The 13,722-nt window shown below is 36.5% G+C and overlaps 3 protein-coding genes across 6 annotated transcripts in view; 2 read left to right on the forward strand and 1 right to left on the reverse strand.

Moving 5' to 3' along the window:
- Nucleotides 1-960: 960 nt before the first annotated feature.
- LOC124299041 (symplekin) lies at nt 961-11,259 on the forward strand. 3 transcript variants are annotated; one of them, XM_046751875.1, is made up of 18 exons: nt 961-1,392; nt 1,769-1,965; nt 2,276-2,509; nt 2,676-2,962; nt 3,162-3,391; nt 3,475-3,660; nt 3,811-4,256; nt 4,373-4,645; nt 4,723-4,906; nt 5,024-5,265; nt 5,352-5,530; nt 5,591-5,751; nt 5,889-6,024; nt 6,863-7,050; nt 7,162-7,338; nt 7,420-7,497; nt 7,758-7,859; nt 11,124-11,259. In XM_046751875.1, exons 1-17 carry the CDS (start codon nt 1,336-1,338, stop codon nt 7,842-7,844), a joined length of 3,342 nt encoding a protein of 1,113 aa, XP_046607831.1. In that variant the 5' UTR covers nt 961-1,335; the 3' UTR covers nt 7,845-7,859; nt 11,124-11,259. The 3 variants fall into 3 exon arrangements, with proteins under 3 accessions (XP_046607831.1, XP_046607833.1, XP_046607830.1); XM_046751877.1 differs by lacking the exon at nt 11,124-11,259 and adding an exon at nt 9,951-10,070; XM_046751874.1 differs by lacking the exon at nt 11,124-11,259 and having other exon boundaries at nt 7,758-7,884.
- On the reverse strand, nt 8,114-12,105 carry LOC124299043 (17-beta-hydroxysteroid dehydrogenase 13-like). Of its 2 annotated transcripts, none has more exons than XM_046751881.1 (7): nt 12,027-12,105; nt 11,103-11,276; nt 10,576-10,749; nt 9,947-10,096; nt 9,438-9,694; nt 9,182-9,307; nt 8,114-9,029 (listed from the first exon to the last, which is right to left on the reverse strand). In XM_046751881.1, the coding sequence occupies exons 1-7, from the start codon at nt 12,042-12,044 to the stop codon at nt 8,963-8,965; spliced, it is 966 nt and encodes a 321-aa protein (XP_046607837.1). In that variant the 5' UTR covers nt 12,045-12,105; the 3' UTR covers nt 8,114-8,962. The 2 variants fall into 2 exon arrangements, with proteins under 2 accessions (XP_046607837.1, XP_046607838.1); XM_046751882.1 differs by lacking the exon at nt 12,027-12,105 and adding an exon at nt 11,507-11,799.
- Nucleotides 12,106-12,134: 29 nt separating this feature from the next.
- Nucleotides 12,135-13,722, forward strand: part of LOC124299044 (RING-box protein 2) — a 50,435-nt gene continuing 48,847 nt past the window's right edge. The window contains exon 1 of the mRNA XM_046751883.1: nt 12,135-12,722. Coding sequence (XP_046607839.1) covers nt 12,569-12,722 — 154 coding nt within the window. The 5' untranslated portion in view covers nt 12,135-12,568. The remainder of the gene's footprint in view (nt 12,723-13,722) is intronic.

The following is a 13,722-nucleotide window of genomic DNA, read 5'->3' on the forward strand; positions in this document are numbered from 1 at the left end:
GGCCACTTGATAAGAAATTTCTGAACAATCTTGAGTTTGTGGGTCAGTGGACGGAATGACAACCCAACCAGCTAATATGAGTAGAAGTTGAAGAAAGGAACCTTGATCATCTTTATATATTTTTTTAAATACTTTTGTGGTAATGATTTTCTGACTTTCATCGGGGTTGTTAAAGCATGGACTCAAACATTAGTAACAATTTAGTCTTACTTAAATTCTGAAAAATATTTTCAAGTAGTACTTTTGCATAGAAAGGTCTATGATTTCCGCTGCAAATAAACTGTATTTTTTAAAAACCACGAAATGTAACGTCAGTTAAGAAATTATTTTTACATGTCAGCTGCATAATTCTTTCGGAATGAAGATATGAGCGTTGACTGAAGATAGATATTATTATCCTCAGTTAACGCTACAAGTCTAGTATTAAACATATGTACACAAATTACATAAGGTAGATTTAGGAACAACTGTATATCTTGATCCGTTGATTCACTTCTTCGGGTCTTCGACTATGTCTCCCATCCTTTGCATCAAGAAAAGGTTTCTAACTCTGTTAACAGTAAACCGGGTGCATGTTTATTGTGCGTCTATTTAGATAACATTATTTTTATCGATCCGATGGAATTAGATTGACATTGCTGAATTTAGCCCAAATGAATTTGCGTAGTTGAAAAGCATACGACGTCCATATGAGGTTTTATGAAAATTACAGTCTGTTCCCGTTCGTCGTTTCAAAGGCATAATAATATTCGATTCTGCATTATCTGGGCACACGCGGTGCACGATGGTAACATCAGTTCCTGTCGTCCTTATGTACCGACCGCTTGCCGGATTGAGTTGCGATTCCAAGGTAGGACGCAGAGAGCGCCGCTTGACGATAAATTTATCCCGTCCATTTTCGATTGTATATCTTCAATCACGTTTCATTGTTCATGGCGTGAAAAGATCGCCAATATTGTAATTGGCCAATATGGCGTAGACGGACTGTTAGACGGAATTCAATAGCACCATAAATTGCTAAATAGCATATTAAAAAATCGCGTTACATTATATTTGCATTAAGATCACTTTGCAGACAAAATTACCGAATCCAATGGGAATATTTATTCTTACTCATTAACGTACAAAATCATATTTATTCTAGGATTCAAAAATCATGTACCCAACTATTACAAGTTTTTGACGTATCGGAGACTCAGCGAGTTGTACATAAACGAAACATAATCAAACATATGTAGGATACACCAGCATATATTACATTTTATTATCGTCGCCAATTTTCGCATTCAATCAGCAAGTCATCGCGTCCCATAATCTTGTCAATTCGCAAATACAATGGACCCACGCTTACACAGAAGACAAGAGTCTGAAAAAAAGGGCTCGAGCGACTTGGTCAGTGACATAACCTAAATTTTGACACGATACAAGTAAACAAACAAAAAAAAAGAACCTAGAAAAGAACACAAATATTTTAGTACTTCGAAGTATTATCACTCGCTTATTTATCAGTTTCACTAATAATGCATTTAGTTACTTACATCTGATTCTTCCATTACCTCTAAACGCGACGCTACTCTTGCAACGCGTTTCGAGGTAATCGAGGAATCAGATATAAATACCGAGCGCAGCTTAAATAGTCTATACATGAATGATTCTAAAATTTATTCAAAAGGTTCCTGTAATGACTATGCGAAAAAAGCATGTAAAAGAAAGTCGAAAAAAAAAAATAGAATACATGTACTAATTTGTAATTACTACAATCTTGCAGGTCGTAGAATGGCTTAATGATGCTTCTATGAGCACAAGCGAATCCGTAAAATTAACCAATTTGGCCAAAGTTAATGAGTTTTTGATACACAAGGAACCAAAGTTGCTGGATCTATACTTGGACGAAACGTTGCAATTCTCTTTAGATAGGAGTAGCGAAGTTAGAAAACTTATCGCAGGATTTTTGGAAGAAGCTGGGTATTTGCAACTCACCTTTTATTATCATTCATAAGTCAGGATTTTAGTCTATTCGAGTTTTTAAACTCTATTGGAATACTCAGTGATTGTCTCAATGAAAAGAATGAGTACTAATACGAGACTTTATAATAGATTGTTCATTACAATTATCCTTTGCTTATTAATTATGCATTGATTGTTATCTTTACATGAGGAAGCCTCGAATTTACAATTAAAGCTTCAATTTCTGCTGCTGTTACCTTAAACTGGCTGAAACATATAAGAATTAAATTTACAAAAATATTTTTTAACCGTGCTTTGACCATCGCAGGTGTAAACAACCTGACCTGATTCCTCGATTAGTCCAAACACTTGCAAGATTAGTTGGAGATGATGCATCAGCTGTGATCAAACGGGCGCTTAGAGCAGCGGGAAGAATTCTTAGGGCAACATTGAAATGGATATCAAGTGTTGCGATTATTACAACAGACATGGAACTCGCTTGGACACAGCTGAGCAATCTGAAGGTTGCGATAATAAATATGATCGACAGTGACAATGATGGGTAAACAGAAACAAAAATTTTTCTTATTTTATTTTCCATATCTTATGGTCATTAGATGCTGCCAAAGAATATATGCTGATAAAAATTGTAAAACATGAGGCTGCACATGTCTTTTAGGTATTCTGTTTTTTCTTTCATCATTTTATCCTGACTATTTTGGTTACAGAATCAGGACGCAGGCAGTAAAGTTCCTGGAAGGAGTCGTTTTGCTGCAAACATATCCAGATCCTGACGCTCCAAAAAAGCCGGATGACTTCTCCTTAGAAGATATTCCATTAACACTAAAAATAGCTCGGAGAAGAAAACTTGAGGAGGAGGCAAACCATGTTATGGATTTGTTGATTAAATTTCACGGTTCTCCACACGTTAGTAGCGTCAATTTGATGACTTGTATGGGGTCCTTAGCATTGATTGCTAAAACTAGGCCTCAGTTTATGCGTCAAGTGATTCAGGGTAGGTATTTTTTCAGTATGTAGTTTCCTGCTCTCAGTTTGGCTGCAGTATTGTAGTGATAGCAGAGCTTGAAAATTCGAGAATTTTTAGCAAAGTTATTCACACCTTAGGCATTTCTATATTGAAACTTTGAAACAACTCTGATGCTCAAAAATGGTTAAGAACAATACTTAATAGATGAATAATTTTTGGTACCCAGCCTTACAACTCCTACAACATGATCTACCACCAACGCTGTCCGATTCACAAGTAACGAGTGTCCAAAAGCAACTTAAGCTCACGCTATTGGGATTGCTAAAACACCCTGCAAGCATAGAGTTCGCAGGAACGATGGCAAGACAATTGAACCAGCTCGGGGCAAGAGAGCAAGAAATCATGAAGGCCTATCCAAAAGTTGAGGATATTCGTAAGATGAAAAAACGGCAACAGGTAATTGCAATTGGAACTGAGCCTTATCTTGCTTAAAAATATTCTGTTTACAAAGAATCAAATGATATTTTTCAAACCTGCAGGAAACAGCGGCAGCATCTGCAGCCAAACGTGCGAAATTGGAGGCTGCAATTGCAGTTGAAGAGCCTGAACAGCAACCGATAGAAATTGAATCCGTGAAGCCTCCTGAATTGATTGAGCTTTCTGAAAATTTTATCAGTGACCGTCTAAGTGTGGAAATTGCCACAGAACTAGTTATGGATAGTATGGTATGTTGAAATAAGTTAAATAAATTTCGTGCGGTCTAAAGATGAAATTGCAAATGAAAATTATTTTAAAGAAATTTCGATAGGATTCATTGTATGAACTCGTACAACTAATCTATTTTATGCAAAAAAATAATTGTATGCAATTTGCAGGCTTGGGTGCCAGATGTAATGACGTCAGTGTTCCAACGAGAATATCAGCCGACGTCCACAACTGATATAAACGTGCAACGTCAAACTATCGCCAGGCTACTAGCCGTACAGATAAAGCAAGCTAAGGCCAAAAGGGTTAAGAGAGAAACGAAAGAGGAAGATGCGGTTATGGAAGACCTAATAAAGAATCCAACAATCACTGTAGCCGAGGCAAAACGTGAAAGAAAACGAGAAAAGGACAGAGAGAAAGAGAAAGAAGCTAAGGCTTCATTGGAGGCGCACGAAAAGTCGCTTAAAATGGCGAAAAATCGTTTGAAAACGCTGAAGCTATCCGAAATTACAAAACCTCTTCAAAGAGAGACTAAAGAGAAAATGCTCCTTATGGCTGTAGGCAGAATTCTCGGAGCTGAGAGGATCGCTGTACTCGGTGGAGTGGCACCAGTCAGGTGAGTAATGAATTATAAGAAATTATAGTCGGTTTTTGGGAAAAGTGTTTGAAAATGCATATTGAAAAAATTAGCAAACCAATTAAAGTTATTGTTCATGTATTTTCGCGTGTTAGGTCCAAGATATTGACGACCCTAGCTGCTACGTTCAACCCATACATAAGAGAAGCTGTGCTCCGCTATATAACCGAAGACATGAGGTGTCGGCTTGATTTGGCACTTGGGTGGCTCTATGAGGAGTACGCTTTGCTTCAGGGATTCCAAAGGCGTACAACTCTGACGAGTAAACCGCAGGAAGCTCCTCATCAAGCCTACAACTTTTTACTCTGCACTTTAGTTTCTGCAATCGACTTGGTACCAGGGAAAGATCGAGATGTGTTGTTGTCGCGGTAATTAATGCAGAACAATGCAATTAACTTTGTTCATTGAGTATTATGACCAATGTTCTTCATTGTATTTACCTTAGGTTGTATCTGGAAGCTCCTCTAATCACAGAAGACGCCGTGGAAGCTTTAAAACTGGTCTCGGCCGATGAAACGAGAGGACTCGCACCTTTGGAATTACTCAAGGAAATGGTTATTCGGAGACCGACAAAGCAGCTAGTATTTTTGAATGTATTACTGTGTCATACAGGACATGAAAATAATACTGTGAGTCAATTTCTTAGCAATTTGTGAAGGAAGAATTGATCAAAATAGTGTTGATGCAATAATTAACAACAGGCTTGTTTGGAACATCTCCATTACCTGGTGCCATGATATTTCCAGATTCGTGAAGCAGCGATAGAGTTTGTTGTTCAATTATATAGCCGGCCAGAGCTGGCCAAGTTGATAGAAGAATATGCAGTGCTGTATTTAGGTTTTCTACGATTACCAAACCCACCTGAAATTGTATTCGGACAGGATAGAGGAAGGCCGCAGATCGACGATCAGTGGAGTGAATCAACAACCCGAGCTTGTCTAGGATTGTACCTAGCATTACTGTCGGAACACCAAGATCTTATTTACGAGTACGTATTACGTGTCTTCATCACTTGGATCTCGATAAAAATGTCCTTCTTGCCTAAACTAAGTATTCTCTAACTTTTACCCAAAGACTCGCCAGGGTTTATACCTCAATGGGAGCTGATGTCAAACGTATCATCTTACGCTTGGTTGAAGGACCGGTGAGACTCTTGGGAATGAGTAGTCCACAGCTATTGTCCCTTGTCGAAAACTGTCCAAAAGGGGCGGAAACCCTGGTTACGCGAGTTATTCATATCCTTACGGAAAAATGTGAGTACTGCTGCTCCAGAGATATACAGCTTATTTATTCATTTATCTACGTCATTACAGCCGCGCCTAGTGCAGAACTGGTGGCCAAAGTACGCGAACTTTATCAAACAAGAGTGTCTGATGTTAGATTTTTGATACCTGTTCTTAACGGCTTGACTAAAAAAGAAGTTATCGCCGCTCTTCCCAAACTTATCAAGTTGAACCCGATCGTCGTGAAAGAGGTGAATAATTTTAGGGATAATTATTTTGAAGAAAATTCTTTTTAGTGATCTAGTATTTTAGTCACTTGTCAATATTGGTCGTGTAAATTTGAGGTATCTTTATCAGCTGTTATTAAACCGAATAAATACCATTGCAGGTATTCAATAGACTCCTTGGAACCCATAATAATGACAGTGGTATACCACACATGTCGCCAATAACACCAGCAGAACTTCTCATCGCTTTACATACTATAGATACGAGCAAAGCAGAATTAAAAACAGTCATAAAGGGTATGAATTCATTGATTTCGATATTCGAAACAACAAATGCGTGAATCCCATTTCCAAACTTCGAATTGAGATGTGTCGAGACTATTTATTCCATCCATTAGAGTGGTTTTTATTTTGAATTTTTTCGCATTTTGACCTGGCCATCCCCCAGATTGGTTCCAAATAAATAAATAGAAATGTCCTTCTATGCACGAAAATCTATTTCAACCTAAACTCACATTCAGAAGGATGTGAAGTTTGACATTTAAAATACCATGTTTTTACAACAGTTTCGTCGCAGGATCAATTGTTTGCAAAAAAATTGTAATGTGAGAAATCATTGAGCATTGATTTTAATATTCAATAAAAACATTCAGTATCGTCTCTAAAGCATTGTATGTCAGCTGAACTTAATTAGAATTTGATTTTTTTGTCAATTGGTCAATTGGTGAATTGATATACAATGCTTCATTAATGATGCTGATATTTTTATCAAGTAGTTGCATCAATGCTAATTGATATCTATCTTACACCCATAGATTTTTTACAAATAGTTGGTCGCACAGTCAATTTTATGTATAGTGAACGTTGAGTAAAAACGCGTGTATTTTAGATGTCAAACTTCACAGAGATTGCGAGGGGGTTTAGGGTTGAGATGTACCTGTACTTTTCGAGAGATTTCTATTTATTTATTTGGAACTAATTTGGGGGGTGTGCTAGTCGAATTTCGAAAAATTCCAAAATAAAAACCACTCTAATATCCACAGAGAGAAAGAAACAGGAAATTATGGTCTTTTGTTAATAAATTGTTACTTCTTGTGACAAAGTAAAATGTGCGCATGAAATTCGGATATTACAGCAACTTCTTTATGCTTTGCTGAGAAACAAGTCTATACACAAGAAACGGTGGCAGTAGTGATGCAGCATCTTATGGAAATGACGCCCCTGCCGACGCTTCTGATGCGAACAGTTATTCAAAGTCTAGCTTTGTACCCTAGACTGAGCGGATTTGTAATGAACATTTTACAACGATTAATTCTGAAACAGGTACAATGGAACTTCGACAATTAGTTTGTTTATTCAATCTCTCTTAAAATTAAAATCTCGCTCATTTTTCATCCTTTTTCTTTTTTTTTAATCTCACTTGACGTCAAATAGGTCTGGAAACAGCACAAAGTTTGGGAAGGATTTGTGAAATGCTGCGAGCGAACTCAGCCCCAGAGTTTTTCAGTTATCTTACAATTACCGCCTGCCCAATTGGCAGAGGCATTGAAAATGTCTCCGGGATTGAAGGCACCTCTACTTGCACATGTTGAATCGTTTGCCGAGAATCAGGTAAAATTTTTTTCTTCTATTTTTTCTCTTCTTTCGAGTGAAATGAGTACTTATGTTTTTTCTTCTTTTTCGCACTTCTAGAAAGCTCACATTCCACAGTCTGTAATGGATGTGATCCAGGGAAAAATGTTGCCTGTTGTTGCGGATGAATTTGACATTGTAAGTATGAATAAATATTATAACTCATTGTCTGCTAAATAATATTTTTGAAAATTTAATACAAACTTTTCTCTATACCTGGAAGCTCATATTTCGGATACTAAGGAATAATGAAAATAAGAAACTTACTTTTTTCCTCTAAGTAAATTTCTTTGATAATATGTTTTTGTCAAATTTATGAGTTTTGCACAGTTAGGAGGTGTAAATCAACCTTGTGATATGTAATTCGAACACACAATTATGTTTTTCATTTTTATTAGGCCCCTCCTGGTGAGTACCCCTTAGAACTCAAATCAGAGCCCATGGACACTGACCCTTCGGAACCAGCGCCACCTGGACTTGACTAGTAAAATTTTCCAACGGTACGTTTTGACTGAAATTCAGTATGAAAAAAAAACTATAACAATCGACAATTTTAATAATTTCCGACTGCGGGAGGAAAAATACTCTACATAGGTAGATAGGTATGATCAATGAATTGTTTAAAATTAAACTAAAATATCAGTTACTAAACGATTTGTTATAAGATTGATTTCCTTACTCGAAACCGGATTCACCGTAGGAATATATCTTATCAGTATCTACATTCTGAATCAGAACAGTTTTTTAAATATCAGTTTACATTTCATCAACTATGAGACTACAAAGTGAATATAGGTAAGCTTGAAATTCAAGTTACAGTGGCAATCATTCAAGAAATTCAAACATGGCTGTTTATTCTGGATTGTTTATTATTCGAGGCAAGTACTAGATTATTAGTACTATTATCACTTAGTAAGATGATGATAAATCTATAAAAGCACAAAAAAAATAGATATTTTCCACGTATGAAAATAATGTTTATAATTAAGAGTTTGCGAAGTCACTGGAAACTGTGTATATATATTGGAGATATTGGAATTATTCGCAAGTCAAGTTTAAAGAGTATAGTTTATATTTACGCACTTTTAGTGTTCTGAATAGTAAAAATTCCAAATTACAGACGGAAAGAACAAAAACTAATAGAAACAAAAACAAGATCCGGAAAAATTCGTTGCCCGAATTTTTACCTGGTTAACATTTTTCCTCTCTGCTTTGTTAATAAATCTGCATATGAATTCTTTACTTCATAAATAATTTTGATTTGCGTATTTATATCCAAAGTTTGCAGTTTCTTACAGTATACTGGATATGGCTTGTCAGTCTTTTAGTAGACTAAAACCTAATTACGCTGAATTATGTACAATATAGTAAATGTATAAATACAAATCATAATGTGGTCTGTATAGTCCTATAGCTATTTAGAACGGGGCTTAATTAGACATGGATTAAAATTGAAGCGGGGATCTAACAAACAATCGCAATATTGTTGATATTTACAAAATTATTCAAGCCCCATTTGCGTATAAAAATGAAACTATTTCACAGATACGTATGTATGTAATATAAATTTTTTTTTTTTTTCAACAAATCGAATGTTATTCAATCATGCAAAATCAACACCAGTGTCCAATAGATCTCTCAGCATGAACGATGCCTTCTTCGGAAGTATTCTATACATAAATATTGAAAAAGAATCGTTATCAAGTTTTTAATCGTCTAATAATAGACAATGTATATCTGTACCTAATAAAGTAGGCAGCCTACTCCGAAAAGTAGGAAATAAGAACTCAAAAACGTAGAGCTCTTATTGAATTTACCGTACCTGAGAATGTGACCAAGGTAGAGAAGATACCCCGGTACGCTGAACTCTGCATAATTTCGTCGAACTCCATCCAATATCTGTTTGGCAGCTTCCGCAGCTGGCATCGTTCCAAAATAACTCGGAATTCTAACGTTTTAATAATAAAATCTCATTTCCAGTTAAAACCACAATAGGAAAGTAAAAACAACGTCTATTACATCTGATTTTTGAACATTATTGCCGATTTTTGAACATTATTGCCATCTCATTTTCGTACCTGAATCGAATATCCTTAGCAACTTCGGCACCGACGATAAACGGATATACGTGAATTAGCGTGACCATTATATTACTATTCGAATGCCTAAGCTCGGTGTGTAGGGACTCTGCTAAACCTTGAACAGCAAATTGGGCCGTGGAAAGTGGCACTCTACCACCTCGACTCGCGCCACCAGACAAGCCCGCTACTGAAGATAAAACCACAACGTGGCCACGGCCCATACGTTGCATGCAGGGCAGCACTGAATCTAGAAGCTGAAAAAAATATTTGTCATTTAAGCAAAAACTTAAAATTAGTATAATGGAATTTGAAAGAGCTGCAATTTTAACTCAGCATTTAAATTATATTTGAATCTTGCAAAAATTGAAGCTGTTTTTTTTTTAATGAGAAGCATTGATTGAAAGTTGAAAGATTATTTTTCCTGTACAGTAATTTATTGGTTCTCATAATCCTATAATAAAAGTAAGGCTTTTTGTCAACTCTTATTTCAAATAATAAAATCTTACCCAGAAATGACTGAGTACCGAGACATCCATGGTTTCGCGAATTTCTGGAGGATCATGAATCAAAGCACGTGGACTGGGAACGCCACAGCAATGTAGAAGCATCGTAACTTCACCTAGTTCGGATCTAACTTTTTCAACAATATGATCTACCTGAAATGATGGTGAAAAAATTTGATCTTTTTGAAATTTATTTGAACTTCTGGAATTGATGACATTCAGAGTTCGTACGCACAGGGAAAACCTGGAAAACTGGCAAAACTCTGGGAGTTTCGTACATCAGGGAAAAGTCGAGGAATTTCGAAAATAAGACTCGAATTTTAAGTTTCTTGAAGAAATAAACTCGTTCTTATACGTACATTACTTGATATCAAACCTCCTTTTGTTTTTTTCTTACTGAAAATCGCTGGCTGTTGTTTGTAAATCAGTATTTGGACAGTAAATTAATTACTAGGTAATATTGAAGGTATTAATATTAACATGCAAAAAAATTGTCATTAATCAGCGGCTATTTCTTGGAAGGTTAATGAAAAAAATCCTATTTTGAGGCTGGAACACCTGGAAAAGCCAGAGAATTTCGGGTTCCAAAAAGCGTACGAACCCTGTATTATTATGTTTTCAGTATTACACACTTGTTCCCTGTCAGTCACATCGCATACGTAAGAACTTGCTATACCCGTTTGACGAGCGCGTTTTGTAGTTGCCTCACAAGTCTCCATATTTATATCGATGCAAGCCACTGTTACTCCAAGCTGACAAAGTTGAAGAGCTATCTCTCTTCCAACCCCGCGGCCAGCACCTATTACCTGAATAAAAGTGAAATTGATGAAGTTTGAGTTTGTATAAATTTTATGTGACTGGTGAAAATGTTGAAGGTGCAGTAGAGGAAAATTACGCGGAGCAATTAATAATCTTGTAACTATTTAAAAATCACGAAATAATGAATAACAAAGACAATTCTCTTTGTCTGATTAAAAATAACAAAATAGAATAAATCTTTGAAATTATCAAACAAATGTCTAATGATCAAAGTTGATCATTAGGAAACAAATCCCAAAATGAATACGTGATTGCGAATGCGATGGTTAATAAATAGTTGTTATCTAGTTGTTTATTTTTGATTTTTTTCTTTTTTTCGTTTTTGCAAATAGTTTCTTACCATAGCAACTTCTCCTTGTAGACTTTTCAAGGGAGGAGGCCTGAGTGTTCTGAACAGGGCGACAATCACTGCAAACCATATTCCGATGCAGAGAGAGCAAAGATCCAGGGCCAATACGCCCAGAGAATAAATGCGTAGCAACATCGTGGGTCGCTTTCTGTACTTCGATTTTGCCTGTGAGGTACAAACGAGGAATTTACAAGTATTCTTTAAAGTTTTTTATATATTAAAAAATTCAGGCAAACAATGTGAACAAAAGTTGTGAAAAAGCAGACAACCTCGTAAAACTTGCAACAATGTATGTGTAACTGGTAAATGGATAGACTGTTGTTTTTGCGTGATAAAGGAACAATTTTTATTTCAGTGTTAGCAATACTTATGCTGATGTGACATTTTTTATTTACCATTTTGGGCAAAAGTAGATACGTAAAAGAAGAAAACAAGGATATAAAAAAATACCGTAATGATAAAATGAGATTTTGTTTACGTTTAAAAATCTCGCACCACCATGTAACGATTGGCAGTGAGTTAATCTTAGCGGCGACCGGAGTTTTAATGATAAAATTATGCCTTTATCTTTTATTTCAAGCCGCCGTGAACTTCGATTGATAAGGAGAATGATGCATAGTGATTAGTGGTGTAAAATTACACTACACCACTTCCATTCCAACCGCTCATGCCGTTGATCGAATTTTCTGACAACGCGCATGCCTGTTGTGCAAAAAACATTGCAAATATGGGAGCGTATAGAAGGAGGGATCTAATGGCGCCGCGTTCAAAATGTGGTCAAAGTTGATGCAATAAGGCTACCATAAAATAATCGACGCAGCGCTGATTGATACTAAGTGTTGAGTGTTGAAATTGAATGTGTAGTTACAGTCACACTTACTATATCTTAAATTATAGTCAGTTGGGACAACTTACGTTTAACAGCGCTACCATTATTTACAACCAAAATCGGCTCACTTATAACCCTAAAGATATCCCTCCTTCTACACGCTCCATGATTACAAAAGTGAACCATGAATAATTCAATCTATGGAGGGTTGCCTTAAGGAAACCATCTCTGTGTATAGATAATGTCCGGTAAAGTAGAGTACACATATGAGATGGCGATGCTGCAGCAAAGAGATACATTAAAAGAAAGCGTCAAGTGCAGGGTAGTCGAATTTCCCCCAGATTTGGTAAACCATTACGAAAAATGTTGACGAAAGCATTAGAAAGTTTCAAAATCGCGATAAATATGGTGACTTCCGGCAGACCTGTAACTTTTTCTTGTGCGGACCAATGACCACCGTCCAATGTCCCTTGCTTAACCGTTGATCGAAGATATGACGTAGAGAGTGTTGACTGAGTTTAGTGAAAAGAGCAGCTGTACAGTCACCTTGTAGATTTTGAAGTTGTGTTTGGAAAGTGTTTTGTTGTTGACGTTATTGATCAGACGATTCAAACGGAACCCTAGCGCGATGGCGAAATCAGTGCAAGATAATGTGGAACGTGGAGATGGTGACAATGTGAAAACGGAAAATTTTTTCACCCTCAAAAAGTGGAATGCAGTCGCTATGTGGAGCTGGGACGTCGAGTGTGACACTTGCGCTATATGCCGGGTCCAAGTGATGGGTGAGTGACATAACCTAACATAACCTAACTAACCTTTCCTTAAGAGTTTAGCAGCTAGTTCTCCTTCGGCGGAGTGAATTTTATTCGGTTCACACACGCGCTCTGATCATTCAGCGTCCCAGTATTCGATTATCTATTAATTATAAGCCACCAAACGTTTTGTAACGTCAGAACCTTCAATCTCGATCTTTTGGTACGTAAACGTGAGAAACTTGATGAGTAGCGTATACTGAATTTTTACAATTTTCGGAAGAGAAAGCATGCGGCAGTACGTTGTCGAAATTGTCCACTTGCTATTCAAAGTTGTTATCTACATAAAATGTTTCTAATCAGTACAGTTTGTCGAATAAGTCACGGGGACACAGTGCTTGTCAAAAACGCCTGTACGTATGCTACATAACGTACACGGGTGTTGCAGGTAGTATGAATAGTCTGATTTCAAGCGTATAAAATTACCTGACCACCAATAATACTTATCGCGATTTTTTGAAAACGTCTACGAGAAAGATAGGAGCAATATCTTCTCTTCCTATTTTCGTATCTACTGGAAAATATTCACTGAGTACGAGTTCAAATACCGAAAGGCTGAACATTTGAATTTAAAAATGAGCAAATCTGCCAAGTCTGCGTTCTATAGTTTTTTTTCGATGGTTTAGAGTTATTTGCGAGTGCCTTGAAATTCTCGCCGTATGGAATGAACGAAAATAGTACGTATGTGGTACATATTTGAAGAATCCAAAAAATGGAATCACTGTCTGATACGAAATGAACTTTTGGTTTACGAAAATCGCCCAAGAAATTGAAAATTATAGTTAATACTGATATCAAAAGTTCCAACGGTTACAAGTATATCAAAGTTATCAAGTTTCATGTGTCTTATTGACTGCCGTTTGTAAATTTGATACATCAAAAGGATTCAGTTAAAAGTAAGAATGCGTAACGGATAAAATAGTTCACCCCCCCCCCCCCCCCCCAAATTTTATTCTTTCAACTCTACAAC

The sequence above is a fragment of the Neodiprion virginianus genome, chromosome 2, assembly GCF_021901495.1.
Source record: "Neodiprion virginianus isolate iyNeoVirg1 chromosome 2, iyNeoVirg1.1, whole genome shotgun sequence".
In the NCBI taxonomy this organism is placed as follows: domain Eukaryota; kingdom Metazoa; phylum Arthropoda; class Insecta; order Hymenoptera; family Diprionidae; genus Neodiprion; species Neodiprion virginianus.

Excerpts from the sequence above, each read along its gene's own strand:
- LOC124299041 (XM_046751875.1), top strand. The coding sequence starts at position 1,336 with ATGGACCCACGCTTACACAGAAGACAAGAGTCTGAAAAAAAGGGCTCG. Across the intron at positions 2,510-2,675 it reads ATCGACAGTGACAATGATGG|AATCAGGACGCAGGCAGTAA; the intron begins GTAAACAGAAAC and ends TTTTGGTTACAG. Across the intron at positions 5,266-5,351 it reads CACCAAGATCTTATTTACGA|ACTCGCCAGGGTTTATACCT; the intron begins GTACGTATTACG and ends TTTTACCCAAAG.
- LOC124299043 (XM_046751881.1), bottom strand. Across the intron at positions 10,750-11,102 it reads TACAAGGAGAAGTTGCTATG|GTAATAGGTGCTGGCCGCGG; the intron begins GTAAGAAACTAT and ends ACTTTTATTCAG. Across the intron at positions 9,308-9,437 it reads GCTAAGGATATTCGATTCAG|AATTCCGAGTTATTTTGGAA; the intron begins GTACGAAAATGA and ends TTAAAACGTTAG.